Source organism: Equus asinus, chromosome X, assembly GCF_041296235.1.
Source record: "Equus asinus isolate D_3611 breed Donkey chromosome X, EquAss-T2T_v2, whole genome shotgun sequence".
Lineage (NCBI taxonomy): Eukaryota > Metazoa > Chordata > Mammalia > Perissodactyla > Equidae > Equus > Equus asinus.
The window spans coordinates 94,844,597-94,858,649 of NC_091820.1; the positions used below are offsets into that span (position 1 = coordinate 94,844,597).

Consider the following 14,053-nt stretch of genomic DNA (forward strand, 5'->3'; position numbering starts at 1 on the left):
ACGTCCTTATGCTTAGAAGATGTATGCTGAGTTATTCAAAGGTGAAGTGTCGTGATGTCTACAACTTTTCAAATGGTTTATCAAAGAACAGATACGCAGATAAAGCAAATACGAAAAAACGTTAACATTTTTTGAATCTTGGTGGTGGACCTACTGGTGTTCATTGTACTATTCTTTCAACTTTCTTGTATGTTTGAAAGTTTTCATAATAAAAATGATGGAAGCACGATTCTAAAATCACCTTACTTAAAAGATTTCACAACAGTGGAATTATCAGAAAGCTGATTATCCACAGCTAATCCTATGTTTATTCATTAGATATTCCTTGGGGAATATCTAAGTTAAAAATAGAAAGATGAATAGAGTTAGCCAGAAGAGGTAAGGAAAAGCACATTCCAAGCTGAGGAAACAGAATATGAAAAGGATCAGAATGGAAGAAATTTGTCTTTTCCAGGGAAAGGAATTCAAAGTGTATAGAGAAAGGAGGCTGCCCAGATTTTGAAGGGGCTTTGAGGCTACATCAAGAATTTGGGACTTTATTTTAAAAGCAATAAAGAAAAACAAGCACTAAGAAGCTAATGACAGATTTTAAGTGTTGGAGAAACATAACGAGACTGGCATTTTAGAAAACTCACTGGCTGTAGAGAATGAAACGGATGGGGGCAAGAGTGGACACAGCGGCATCAGTCGGGAAGATGGCTCTCTCAGTAAGTGAGAGATGATGGTAGCCTACAGCGATGGAGACTTGGTGATACACTGGATGTGGACAGGGGTACAGGAGCAGGACTCAGATATAATGCCCAGGCTCCTGGCTTGAGTGACTGAATAGATCAGTATATTCCTCAAGACTGAGAACATAGAAGCCAGAACAGGTTTGGGGGAAAGATGTGAGCATTTGAAATTAGGCATGTTGAGTTTGGAGCACCTAAAAGGTATCCAGTATCCAGGTGGTATCCGCCTTGTAGGAAGTTGGATATGAGAACGAGAAAGATAAGTCTGGTTTCCGGCTTAGGTAACTAATAGACAGGATTGCCATTTACAGATATGGGAAACAAAGGAGGAGAAAATACAAGTCGCTTTACATTTAAAAATTTTTTAAGTTATAAAAATAATATAACCCCATTGCATAAAACGAAAAATAGGGAAATGGAAATAAAACTTATCTGACTACTATAAATCAACACTTTTTATCACTTTAGATTATTTCTTTCTTGTATTTTTTAAATCAATATTCATATAGTAGCTTCAATAGCCACGTTTTTCTGAGGAGGCTTCTCTAGAAGTATTTAGGATTGAGAAGAGTTAAAAATACTACTTGACCTGATATCATCTTGTAAATCAGACAACACTTGCTAAGTTACATGTCTCTGGGCTGTTACAAGATTCCAAACATAATCTAAATTTTTGGGCAAGTATCCAAGAACAACTCTATAATTGAAGAAATCATGAAATAGAGAATGTCCGTTTCAATATCCAATTTATTATAGTGTACACTGCATCATTAAGGGATTCTGGACCTTTCTGCCTCCATGCTACACAGCACAATTATAGGTATTCAGTCTCTTCTTTGAAGATGTCCTTTCCCATAGAGTCACTACTATGACCAATTCTCCCTACAGAGGAGATAATTGGTGCTATTGCTCCTAGGAGTAACCACATTTTTAAAGGGTATTCTAGAAGCCTCAAAGACTAAAAAGAAAAAAAAAAAGGCATGACGCTCTACTGAGATCATGCAGTCATCCTGCAGCCACTTCATAGCTTACTCTGCTCTTTTAAAAAGCTAGATTTGTCTCTAGTTCTAATCCTTGGATACCTCATGAACACAGAAAATACCTAGTATAATCTCTGGGTAAATAGAGAGATCTGAGTCAACGTGAAATTATTACCAACTGCAGAGAAAAGCTCAGTTGTCATCACAGGCAGAGTCAGACAGAGGAGACAAGACTACAAACTAGTACCAAGGGAGCCATGCCAGGCTGACAGCAAAAAGAAAGTACAGTCTAGATCCAAGGCCAAAGAGTGGTCACAACCAGGCAAACACGCATGAGAGCAAGGGAACCTGAAAACTAAGGTTATAAAATGGCCTCGGACGGTAGGCCTACTACATTCTTCCTGCTCACAATCCAAAGACGGGTTTCCCCGGGAAGGCTCTCAAGGTCTGCCATGTAGCAATATGCCAAACCTGGAAGACAGTGAAACTTCGGCCTTAACAAAGAGCCTGCAGTCTTGTAGGAGGCTGCTTATCGAGTGAAGAGGAGCACCAGCTCACAGTGTGGGGTGTGGGGAAACAGATCCACAGGCACAGCTTGTCTCAGGACAAAAGGCTCGCCGAGGAGCTTCTTAGCGGAGTTGGGAGGACAGCACAGCCTGTAGAAACAGATCATAATATCAGTTCCTGGAAACCAAGGAGAACCTACAGGAACACAATTTCTTAAAACTGAAGCCTTTCCTCTGTGTTCCCACAACCCCCTGTGCTTCTCTCTATAACAGCCTTTATATTTAATGTAACCACCTGGTTTTTTCTAACCATCTTCCTCACTGGAATACAATCTTTTTGAGGGTAGAAATGAGGCAAAAACTGCTTATTAGCCATCTCTATGTTCCCAGTGTGTGACACAGAGTGGGGATTCCATGGTGAATGGAGCAAGGGGCCTTTGTCATATACTTTTCTGTATGATTGGCACACAGTAGGTAATTAATAAATATTACTGGATTAAATTGTTCTATTGAAATTTTGCAAAGTAGATTACTTTTTTCCATTATTTCAAAGGTACTCAAGCAAAAATGAGAACATAATTCACCTAGAAACTCACCATTCAGAAAAGGATAACCACTGCTTACTTTTCACGACACAGCTTTCCAAATATGTATATTTAAATTGGTTCCTTAAAATGGAGTCACACTGCACATTTTGTACATACTGCTTTACAAGCTTCTTCAGTTAACAGTGCATCATGAGCATCTCTCCACAACATTATATGTAAAGCTACCTCCCTTTTATTGGCTATATGGCATTTCATTAAATAAATCGAACAGTTTACTTATCTAATTCCTTGCTATTGAAAACGTAAGCTGTTTCTAACTTTTTGCTACTTGAAAAGCCCCTCCATGAGTATTCTTCTAGTTATATCTTTGCATACATTTTGACCTTTTCAGTGGAAGTGCTGAGTTGAAGGGCCTGTATGTTTTGAGGGCCCTAAGATATGTACCACTAAACTGTTCTAAAAAAGGTTGTACCGGTTTGCAGTCAAAGCAACAAAGCAGAAGAGTTCTTGTTTCCTTGGCTAACACTCAATAGTTTAAATAGCACTGTCCCATTAAAGTCAGGAACAAAACGAGATATTCACTGTCACTCCTACAAGGGAACATTTTCTTATCCAATATAATAAGAAAAAACAGTATTGGAAGGAGAGAAACAAAACTTTTTATATGGTGATCATATGGCCAGCTACCAACAAAATCCAAGAGATTCAATTGGAAAATGAATAAAACTAATAAAAGAGTAAAGTAGCTGGACACAAGATTGGCAATAACCACTTAGAAAATGTCATGAAAAAGGTCCCATTCATACTAGCAATAAATCTTTATAATGTCTTGTATTAACCCTAAGAAGAAAGACCTATATTGGAAAAAATATATACATATATACAGTTTTAGAGAATTACATAAGACTAGAGTAACTGAAGAGGTATACTACATACCTAGACAGAAAAAAATACTGTAAAGATTTCAATCCTCCTTAAATTAATTAATAAATTCAGTGTACCTCCAATCATAATCCTAAAAGGATATTTTTGATAAGCTGATTCTAGAGCTCTGTTAGAAAATATATGAAAATGTTAAGAGGATATATCCCTTAACTCAACAATTCAATATCAGGGATTTATCTAATATATATATATATATATATATATATATATATATATATATATATAATCACATAGACTTATTCATCACATATACACATACATATTGCACATATGTGAAAAGATATATGTACAAGGATATTCACTGGAACATTGTGGTAACAATAGAGAAGAAACCACCTTAAAATTCATTAGCAAGGGACTAGTTAAATGACATATTTATGTAAATTAAAAACTACACAGCCTTTTACAAATGTTAAGTAGACCTGTAAGTATTGATGCAGATTCTACATCATTGCGGAACAATCTCCAAAATCTATTGTTAGTGAAAAGCATGGTGCACAACAGTGTCTACAGTCTGTTTCCATTTGTTAAAAAAAAAAAGAGGGATGATATGTGCGCACACACACACACTTGTATAGTCACAAAATATCTCTGGTAGGCTACATAAGAAACTGGTAAGAGTGGTGACATCTGAAGTACTGGGGTCGAAGGAAGAAAGAAACTCATTATTCACTGCATACTCTTGTATTGTTTGAATTTCTTCTACCATATGCACATACTGTCCTTTCAAAATACATTTTTCTTGCCTTTTTGAGGCCATGTTTATTGTTTTACTCAGTATGAGTGTCAGCAGAATCCTAGGTTCACTCTTAATCATTGCATTTTTTTAATTTATTGTTTTGCATAATGAAAGTTTTCATTTTATTAAAAAATGAAATAACGTAAAAAGGTATACAGTGAAGTCTCCTTCCCACTTGTGACTCTCATCTCCCCAGTTCTCTCCCACCATAGATAACTATTATCAGTTGCTTATAAAACTTACCAGTTTCTTTTTTTTTTTCAAAGATTTTATTTTTCCTTTTTCTCCTCAAAGCCCCCCAGTACATAGTTGTATATTTTTAGTTGTAGGTCCTTCTAGTTGTGGCATGTGGGATGCCGCCTCAACATGGCCTGATGAGCGGTGTCATGTCGGTGCCCAGGATCCGAACTGGCAAAACCCTGGGCCACTGAAGGGGAGCGCGCAAACTTAACCACTCCGCCACAGGGCCAGCCCCAACTTACCAGTTTGTCTACGCATATACAAGCAAATACAAATCTATATTCTTCTCTTCATCCTTTGCCCTTTTTCAAAAAGATAGTTTACTATTATATAAACAATTCTGCACACCTTGCCATTTCCACTTAGTAAAACACCTTAGAACCAAAATCATAAGCCACAAAAGAAAAATAGTCTGGGAGCCAGCCCCGTGGCCGAGTGGTTAAGTTTGTGCACTCCGCTTTGGCAGCCCAGGGTTTCACCAGTTTGGATTCTGGGCGCCGACATGGCACTGCTCATCAGGCCATGTTGAGGCGGTGTCCCACATAGCACAACCAGAGGGACCTACAACAAGAATATAAAACTATGTACTGGAGGCTTTGGGGAGAAGAGGAAAAATTTTTTAAAAATTTTAAGAAAAATAGTCTGGACATCTTCAAAATTACTCATGTTTCAAAGGACACCATCAAGAAAGTGAACAGAGAACCCACAGAAGGGAGAAAATTTTTGTAAATTGTGTATCTGAGATAAGGGACTTGTATCTAGAATATATAAAGAAATCTTAAAACTCAATAACAAAAAGACAACCCAATTAAAAAAATGGGCAAAGGATCTGACAGACATTATTCCAATGAAGATATACAAATGGCAAATAAGCATATGAAACAGTACTCAACATCATTAGCCACTGGGGAAATGCAAAGCAAAACCATAAGGAGATACCACTTCCTACCCACGAGGATGGACATAATCAAAAAGACAGATGATAAGAATTGGTGAGGGGCCGGCGCAGTGGTGCAGCAGTTAAGTGCCCACGTTCTGCTTCGGTGGCCCGGGGTTCACCACTTCAGATCCCAGGTGCAGACATGGCACCGCTTGGCAAGCCATGCTGTGGCAGGCGTCCCACATATAAAGTAGAGAAAGATGGGAATGGATGTTAGCTCAGGGCCAGTCTTCCTCAGCAAAATAAAAAGTAAAAAGAATTGGTGAGAATGCGGAGAAACTGGAACCCTCATACACTGTTGATGGGAATGTAAAGTTGGGCAGATGCTTTGGAAAACAGTCTGGCACTTCCTCAAAAGGTTAATATAGAGTTACCATATGACCCAGCAATTCCATTCCTAGGTATCTACCCAACAGAAATGAAAACACACGTCCACCCAAAAACTTGCACACAAACGTTCATAGCAGCACTATTCCTAAGAGCCAAAAGGCAGAAACAACCCAATGTCCATCAACTGATGAGTGAATAAATAAATGTGCTATATCCATACAATGGAATATTATTTGGGCATAAAAAGGAATGAAGGACTGATACATGCTATAGCACGGAAAAACCTTGAAAACATCATGCTAAGTGAAAGAAGCCAGATGCACAGAACCACATGTTGTATCACTTAACTTGTATGAAATGCACACAATAGGCAAATAGACACACACAGAAAGTAGATTAGTGGTTGCCTAGGGCCAGGGGGTTGGGGAAAAATGGGAAGTGACTGGTGAGAGGTGCAGAATTTCTTTTTGAAGCGATGAAAATGTTCTGGAATTAGACAGTGGTGATGGCTGCACAAGTATGAGAACATACCAAAAACCATTGAATGGATGAATTTTATGATATGTGTATTATATCTCAATAAAGCTGTCATTAAAAAATAATATTTCTTAGAGATCTTTCCACATCAGTATATAAAGAACATCTTCATTCCTTTTTACAGCAGCACAGTATTCCACTGTAGGAATGTAGCACAGTTGATTTAACCAGTTCCCCACAAATGGACTTTTAGGATATTTCACTGTTTGCTATTATACTGCAATAAATAACTTTGTATGTATGTCATTTTACATGTGTGTCAGTATATTTGTAGGATACAGCCTCAGGAATGGGACTACTCGGTCAAAGGGTTTATACACATTTATAATTTTAATCTATATTGCTAAATTTCCTTCTATAGGGATAGTACCAATTTACACTCCACACAGCAATTTTTTAGAGTTCATGTTTCCTCATAGTATCACCAACAGTGCATTATCAAACTTTTGAACTTTGACCAGTCTGAGATGTAAAAAGTGGTTATCTCAGGGTACTCTTAATTTGCATTTCCATTATAACGGAAGACACTGAGCATCTTTTCATGATTCATAAACACATTTATAATATTTTTTTCATATCTTCTGTTCATCTTTCTTTTGGGCTGTTGTTCTTATTGATCTCCAGGAGTTTGTTATAAATTAAGGGAAAAAGTCTTTGTCTGTAATATAAACTGCATATTTTTTTCCAGTTTGTATGTTGTCTCTTGTCTTTGCTTTTAGTGCTTGTTATCACGCAAGTTATTGATTTTTTAACTGTTTTACTGAGATGTAATTCACATCCCATACAGCTCACCCATTTATACAGTTCAGTGATTTTTAGTATATTCAGAGTTGGGCATCCGTCATAACAATCAATTTTGGAATATTTTCATTAATCCAAGAAGACATCATGCACCCCTTAGCAGTCACTCCCCAAACTCCTCACCCTCAGCCCTAGACAACCACAAATCTACTTTCTGTCTGTAGAGATTTTCCTAGTCCGGACATTTCCTACAAATGGAATCATACAACATGTGGCCTTTTGTGTCTGGCTTCTGGATACCAGTCCCTTTTCAGATAAATGATTTGCACATATTTTCTCCCATTCTGTGGGTTGTCTTTTCACTTTCCTGTTTTTTTTTTAAGGAAGATGAGCCCTGAGCTAACATCTGTGCCCATCTTACTCTACTTTATATGTGGGACGCCTACTACAGTGTGGCTTGCCGAGTGGTGCCATGTCCGCACCCGGGATGCAAACCAGCAAACTCCAGGCCGCTGAAGCGGAACATGCACACTTAACCACTGCGCCACTGGGCCAGCTCCTTATCTTTTCACTTTCTTGATGGTATCATTTGCAGCACCAAAGTTTTTTTTAACTTGGATGATGTCCAATTATACACACACACACACATATATTTATATATATATTTTGCTGTTGTTTGGGTTTTTGACATTACATCTAAGAAGGCTTTTGCCTAACCCAAGGTCACAAAGATTTACTCCTATGTTTTACCTCTTACATTTAGTTCTATGATCCATTTTGAATTCATTTCTGTGTATGGTGTAATAAACGGAGAAGTTATTTTACATGCAACCAAATTTAACAACCTTTTATTATATGGCTTCTGAATTTTCATAGTTAGAAAGGGCTTCTGCACTCCGCAACTAAAGAGAAATTCTGTGATTTCCTAGGGTACATTTATGGTTTCCCTTCTTCACATTTAAATCTCCGACTCCTTCATAATTTATCCTGGTATACAGTGTGAGACATAGATCCAACTTTTGTGATTTTTGCCATGACCACCCAGTTGTTCACCACCATTTATTGAATACTCTGAGGTGCCACCTTTATCAAAAATTCAAAAACATGTTTAAATAGTATAATAAAAATAAAAATACAGGACAACTGGAAGAGTGAATGTGTAAGCAGAGACAAGGAAATAAGCCTGTGAAAACTCATGGGTCTCAATGATTTTATTTTGGGTAGAAGAAGCTCTTTGACAACTTTCTCAATTTTTTTCCGTGGTTACCGGTCTGTTTAGGGTTACTATATCTTAAAAATGTATCTTGATTACTGAGATTTGGGGCACTCTCAAATTTTACACCCAAAGTGAGTTGCTTTACCAGCCTCACCTGAGACCTGGCCCTATAATTGACTCTTGATGATAGTATAATGACTTTTTTCTGTTTCTTTACACGTCTCTGCATTTTCCAAATTCTGCACAACAAGCATGGTTTACTTTGATCATCAAGAAAAAATAATTTGAAAAAGAAGTCAAGACTTACTCAATGACATTCCTTGTGGTTTCACCCTGAGGCTTGCAGGAAACAAAAACTAGTGTGCGGATGGCCCTGCAGTTTCGAATGGCTTGAATCACCCGGTGATCTGAAGGAAGAAACACAGTGCTGTTGTTATAATTAAACTATCATGGTCTGGGTTATCACAAACTCCCAACTGACCAGAACTCAGTATTGGTTAGGAATACATGAGAAGCAAGTTCAGAGCAAGCCCACTGGGAGCACTCTTAGCATGGTGTGCGAAGGAGGCACTAAAGCTGGTGGACATCATGGGAACACCCAACTAGCTCTGTAGCAAGAAAGCTATTCATCCTTACGCAGTCCTGCTCGGGCTGGGTTCACCACAGCAACAATTAACTGCCCATCTTCCTTTGACTTTAGTAGCTGCGGCAAAATCTTCTCTGCTCGACCAGTGTGGAATTCACAGTTGGTGATGCCTGCAGAAGAGAGACTCACGTGACCCTTACGGAAAACTCCAGCCCAGCAGTGGCAGGTGGGGAGCTTTACAGAAATGTATAGAAGCCAGGGCTCTGTCATCTTCCCTTTGGATCTAGCATACCTCTGAATAACAATGAAAGAAATGCTTTTGGATCTGCGTCATTTTTTCCGTGCTTTCCCTTGCAATATCTCAATAGGCCTTTCAGCTTGAAAGACTAGACAATATTATTGTACAACTTAGTGACTCACACAGCACATAAGTTCTATACCAAAGAGAGAACCCTGACTTTTACTCAAGTGCTCTTTCTGCTATAATGGAGGTTGTGTGTCTACATCAGGAGTTGTCTGGAGGTAAGGTTGAGGGGACAAGGAGATCTGTTTCATATATTGTCATCTGGCATAAGATTTTGTTCAAAGAAAAGGTCCTGTTGCTAAAAAAAGGTTTGAAATCTATTGTATTATGTTAGGATGCCTCATGAGTCTAATGTCAAGAAGGTTCTTCTTCTATATTATCCAAAGTTTTGTCAAGTTCCCTTCCTATCAAGCTAGGCTTGTTCCTTCCCTTGGGCTCTTATTCTGGATAGAAAAAAAGACTAGCTATTGGGACCTCTTCCGAAAACCATCAGGACCCAACTCTGACCACTCCAGAACATCCTCCCTTCCTGCCCACAGGTCATGGAAACAGTAGCTGCCCTTTCCCATACAACCATTTCCATAGCACAGAAACAAGTGCAGCTCTTCATTTCTCCCCAGACTGTGAGCAGTGTACCATTGAAGGCTGCAGTCCACCTGGCATCCTCCACTGCCTGCTCCACCAACTCAATCCCAAGGACCTGGGAGGTATACTGAGCCAGAGACAGGCCAATCACACCTAGGGAAGTAAGAGAGAATAAGAGGAGGATTAACCAATGAGGTTATGCCTGTACCACAACCACTACCTTCCCATTTCAGCTGCAAGGGCCCCAGGGCCTGGGTGGATGGGGTTTGGGAACTAAGCAGCATATAGATTCTGCCCTGGGCTGCCACTTGCCAGTTCCACAGCAGATGTCAAGGAGGATGGTGTTAGAGTTCACTCCACTCAGCTCCCCCACGGTCTGATACAGCATCTCTGCACCAGAAGTGTTAATCTGGAAAAAGGCATCTGGAGAGATGCGGATCTTCAAGCCCAAGAGATCTTCAAAGATGTGGGGTTCCCCAAATAGGAGTTGGTAAGGGGATTGCTGATGACTGCAACGGGTCATAGTGCTGGAGAAGAATAAAAGAAGAAAGTATCTTGTAACGGCAGTCCACTCTATCTCTAGTAGATGGTTGGAGTAGGAGGTCCCAGCATCTCAGCTAGAAGATACAGCCTCCATGGCACGGCCCTGAGAGCTCTGTAGGAGGTCCCCTCTCGGGGAATGGAAGCATAAGCAGACACTCTCATTTACAGCTTGGGTTCCCAGACCTGGCTGGTGTACAAGGGCTAGTACCACTTAGCCCAGATCCTCTGCGATCAGCAGCCCTACCTCAGTAACCCACAACCCAGACAACAGCAAGCCATCAGCCTCTTGCTTGCTGTTTGGCTGTCCCAGATTTACCTTTCCTGGAAGTAAAGTGATGTCAAGTCACAGACTGCTCCTGGCCCTTTGGTGAAAAACTCCTTTACAGTCTCCTTCTGAACACAGAGCTCCTCCTGCCCAGACCACAAAATCAGGAGTCAAGCAAAGACTCACCTCTCATCAATTTTCTCTCCAAGCTCTACAGTAATCAGGCCTGCAGAAGTCAGACAAGAAGGCACATTTCTCAAATCCTATTATAAATAACACTTAACACAAAGCAATATTCTATAGGACAAAAAGATAAGCTATTTTCACCTCTCAGTAGAAGCATTGCTTTGCTTATCGGCTTTTGACAAATCCTATACGACAGACATGACACTTTCTCTAGTTTGAGCCTCTTTAATAGTTCTCTAAAGAAAGTGTGCGAGTTATTCTTGTTGTAAACAAGGGGCTAAACTAAGCTTTTGTCCCATCATGAACAAGCAATAACCTTTTAATTCCCTTCATACTTCACTTCAAACATCCCAACCACCCATGCAAACACCACATCAGAGGACATGAGTCCTAGGAGAAAGGAAAGAGAGGGCACGGAAGAGAATGAGCATGGTAACTAACTCCTGTCTTCGAGTTCAGAACATCTAAAATTCTTACATCACTACAGAGAGCCTAACCATTAGCTTTACACAAGGATCTATCGCAATAAACTATGTTGGAGCTGTAGAGTGAAAAGGCCAGGAATCAATGACCAGGGTTCAAACCCCAGCTTGGCTGTTTACTTGCTGTTTGACCTTGGGTACTTCTCTGCTTCTATTTGCTCATCTATGAAGTGAGGGTGACAATACCTCTCCTCTTGCCTACTTCACAAGTTGGTAGAAATGATCACCTACGTGTAGTAATGTTTTAATATGAGAATGTTTGAAAGCTCTAAGCGCATTAGAAATGTAAAGTATTATTTGGGTTAAGGAATTCTGACTATATGCTAGTCTCTATTGAATTGGCTTTCAGATTCAATACAGCACTTACTATCTTCCATGGGCAAAGTTCTTGTGCAAATACTTAGGGCCTCACATGATAATTAACAGTCTCTGGTTTGATTACGCCAACAGCACAGTTAGAGTATCCTTGCCATCTCCTCCTCCTCACTCCCAACCCCTCTTCCTGACCCACACAAATATTCTGTGGATGTGTCGTTTCTGCTATATGCCCTTAGACTTCCACAAACCAACTGCAGCATAGAAACAGTAAAGGCTGCGACAGAAGCGTCCCCTTATCATGCTGTGAGTCTCACCTGCATTAATTTCTGGGGATGGAAAGTGATGATGGCCATTGTGTGCCCTTGGCTATTGGTGCGGACTGTGAGCTCACGCCAGTATCCACCTTCATGAAACAGAAGGCAGGGCTCCAATGGGGACTGTCGAAGGAATACTTCGTAGTACTAGGAAGAAAACAGTATTATTACACAGGCAAAGCTAACAAGTTCCACAGCTGATTACTCATGCTGGGTCACTGTTATGGGCTGAATTGTATCCCTCCCAAATTCATATGTTGAAGCCTTAACCACCCCCCCAGTACCTCAGAATGCGACTGTACTTGGAGATAAAGTCTTTAAAGAGATGATAAGTTAAAATGAGGTCCTTAGAGTAGGCCCTAATCCAATCTGACTGGCGTCCTTTTTTTTTTGAGGAAGATTAGCCCTGAGCTAACCTCTGCCGCCAATCCTCCTCTTTTTGATGAGCAAGACTGGCCCTGAGCTAACATCCATGCCCATCTTCCTCTGCTTTATACATGGGATGCCTACCACAGCATGGCTTGCCAAGCAGTGCCATGTCTGCACCCGGGATCTGAACCAGCGAACCCCGGGCCGCCGAAGCGGAATGTGCAAACTTAACCGCTGCGCCACCGGGCCGGCCCCAGACTGGCATCCTTTTAAGGAAATGAAATTTGGACACACAGAGACACCACGGATGCACACATAGAGGAAAGATCACGTGAAGACACAGTGAGAAGATAGCTATCTACAAGCCAAAGAAAGAGGCCTCAGAAGAAACCAAACTTGTCATATCATTTTTTTTAAAGATTTTATTTTTCCTTTTTCTCCCCAAAGCCCCCTGGTACATAGTTGTATATTTTTAGTTGTGGGTCCTTCTAGTTGTGGCATGTGGGATGCTGCCTCAGCATGGCTTGAGGAGCACTGCCAAGTCCGCGCCCAGGATCCGAACTGGCAAAAACCTGGGCCGCCAAAGCGGAGGGAGAGAACTTAACCACTCAGCCACGGGGCTGGCCCAAACTTGCCATATCTTGATCTTGGACGTCTAGCCTCCCGAACTGTGAGAAAATAAATTTCTGTTGTTTAAGCCATCCAGTCCATGGTACTTTATTTATGGCAGTCCTAGCAGACTAACTACAGATTTTGGTACCAAGAAGTGAGATGCTGATGTAACAAATAACTAAAAATATGAAAGGGGCTTTGGAACTAGGAATGGGTAGAGGCTGGAAGAGTTTTGAGGTGCATGTTAGAAAAAAAAGCCTAGATTGCCTTGAAGATATTGTTGATAGGATTAAGGATGTTAAAGGTGATTCTGGTGAGATCTCAGAAAGAAATGAGGTGCCTATTATTAGAAACTGGAGAAAAGTCAATTTTTGTTATGATGTGGCAAGGAACTTGGATATTTACCTGAGGAGACTTCTAAGTAAAGTGTTGAAGGTGTGGCCTGGTTTCTTCTTGCTGCATATAGTAAAACGCAAGAGGAGAGAGATACATTGAAGAAGGAACTGTTAAGCAAAAAGGCCCCAGAACTTGAAGATTTGGAAAAATCTCAGCCGGTCCATATAACAAAACATGAAAGCAAACTCAGCAGATAACACAAAGGTTATGGCTGGATAATCCTTTTTTTTTTTGTTTTTTAGGAAGATTAGCCCTGAGCTAAGATCTGCTGCCAATCCTCCTTTTTTTTCGCTGAGGAAGACTGGCCCTGAGCTAATATCCGTGCCCATCTTCCTCTACTTTATACATGGGATGCCTACCACAGCATAGCTTGCCAAGCGGTGCCATGTCCGCACCTGGGATCCTAATCAGCAAACTCCAGGCCACCAAAGAACTGTGTGCACTTAAAGGCAGTGCCACCGGGCAGGCCCCAGGATAATCTTTTTGATAAAGAAATTATAGGTGTGACTCACGGATCTAATCAGCCATCTGGGTAGAAGCCAGGAATAGAGATGGGGTTCTATCAGCAGAAATACTGTCAGCTTAGATTAAAAGCAACAGATACAAGATGAAATGAAGCAAGCAAGGCTATTGGACTTCT

General features: G+C 40.4%; 1 protein-coding gene across 4 annotated transcripts in view; it reads right to left on the reverse strand.

Moving 5' to 3' along the window:
- Window positions 1-2,182: 2,182 nt before the first annotated feature.
- The window catches only part of TRMT2B (tRNA methyltransferase 2 homolog B), a 34,036-nt gene continuing 22,165 nt past the window's right edge, over window positions 2,183-14,053 (reverse strand). For all 4 annotated transcript variants that reach the window (XM_044763783.2, XM_014854870.3, XM_070503112.1 and 1 more), the window contains exons 7-13: window positions 12,037-12,183; window positions 10,788-10,882; window positions 10,241-10,455; window positions 9,980-10,081; window positions 9,090-9,209; window positions 8,761-8,860; window positions 2,183-2,367 (exon numbers count right to left, since the gene is read on the reverse strand). In XM_044763783.2, the coding sequence (XP_044619718.1) occupies window positions 2,241-2,367; window positions 8,761-8,860; window positions 9,090-9,209; window positions 9,980-10,081; window positions 10,241-10,455; window positions 10,788-10,882; window positions 12,037-12,183 (906 nt within the window). In that variant the 3' untranslated portion in view covers window positions 2,183-2,240. The remainder of the gene's footprint in view (window positions 2,368-8,760; window positions 8,861-9,089; window positions 9,210-9,979; window positions 10,082-10,240; window positions 10,456-10,787; window positions 10,883-12,036; window positions 12,184-14,053) is intronic.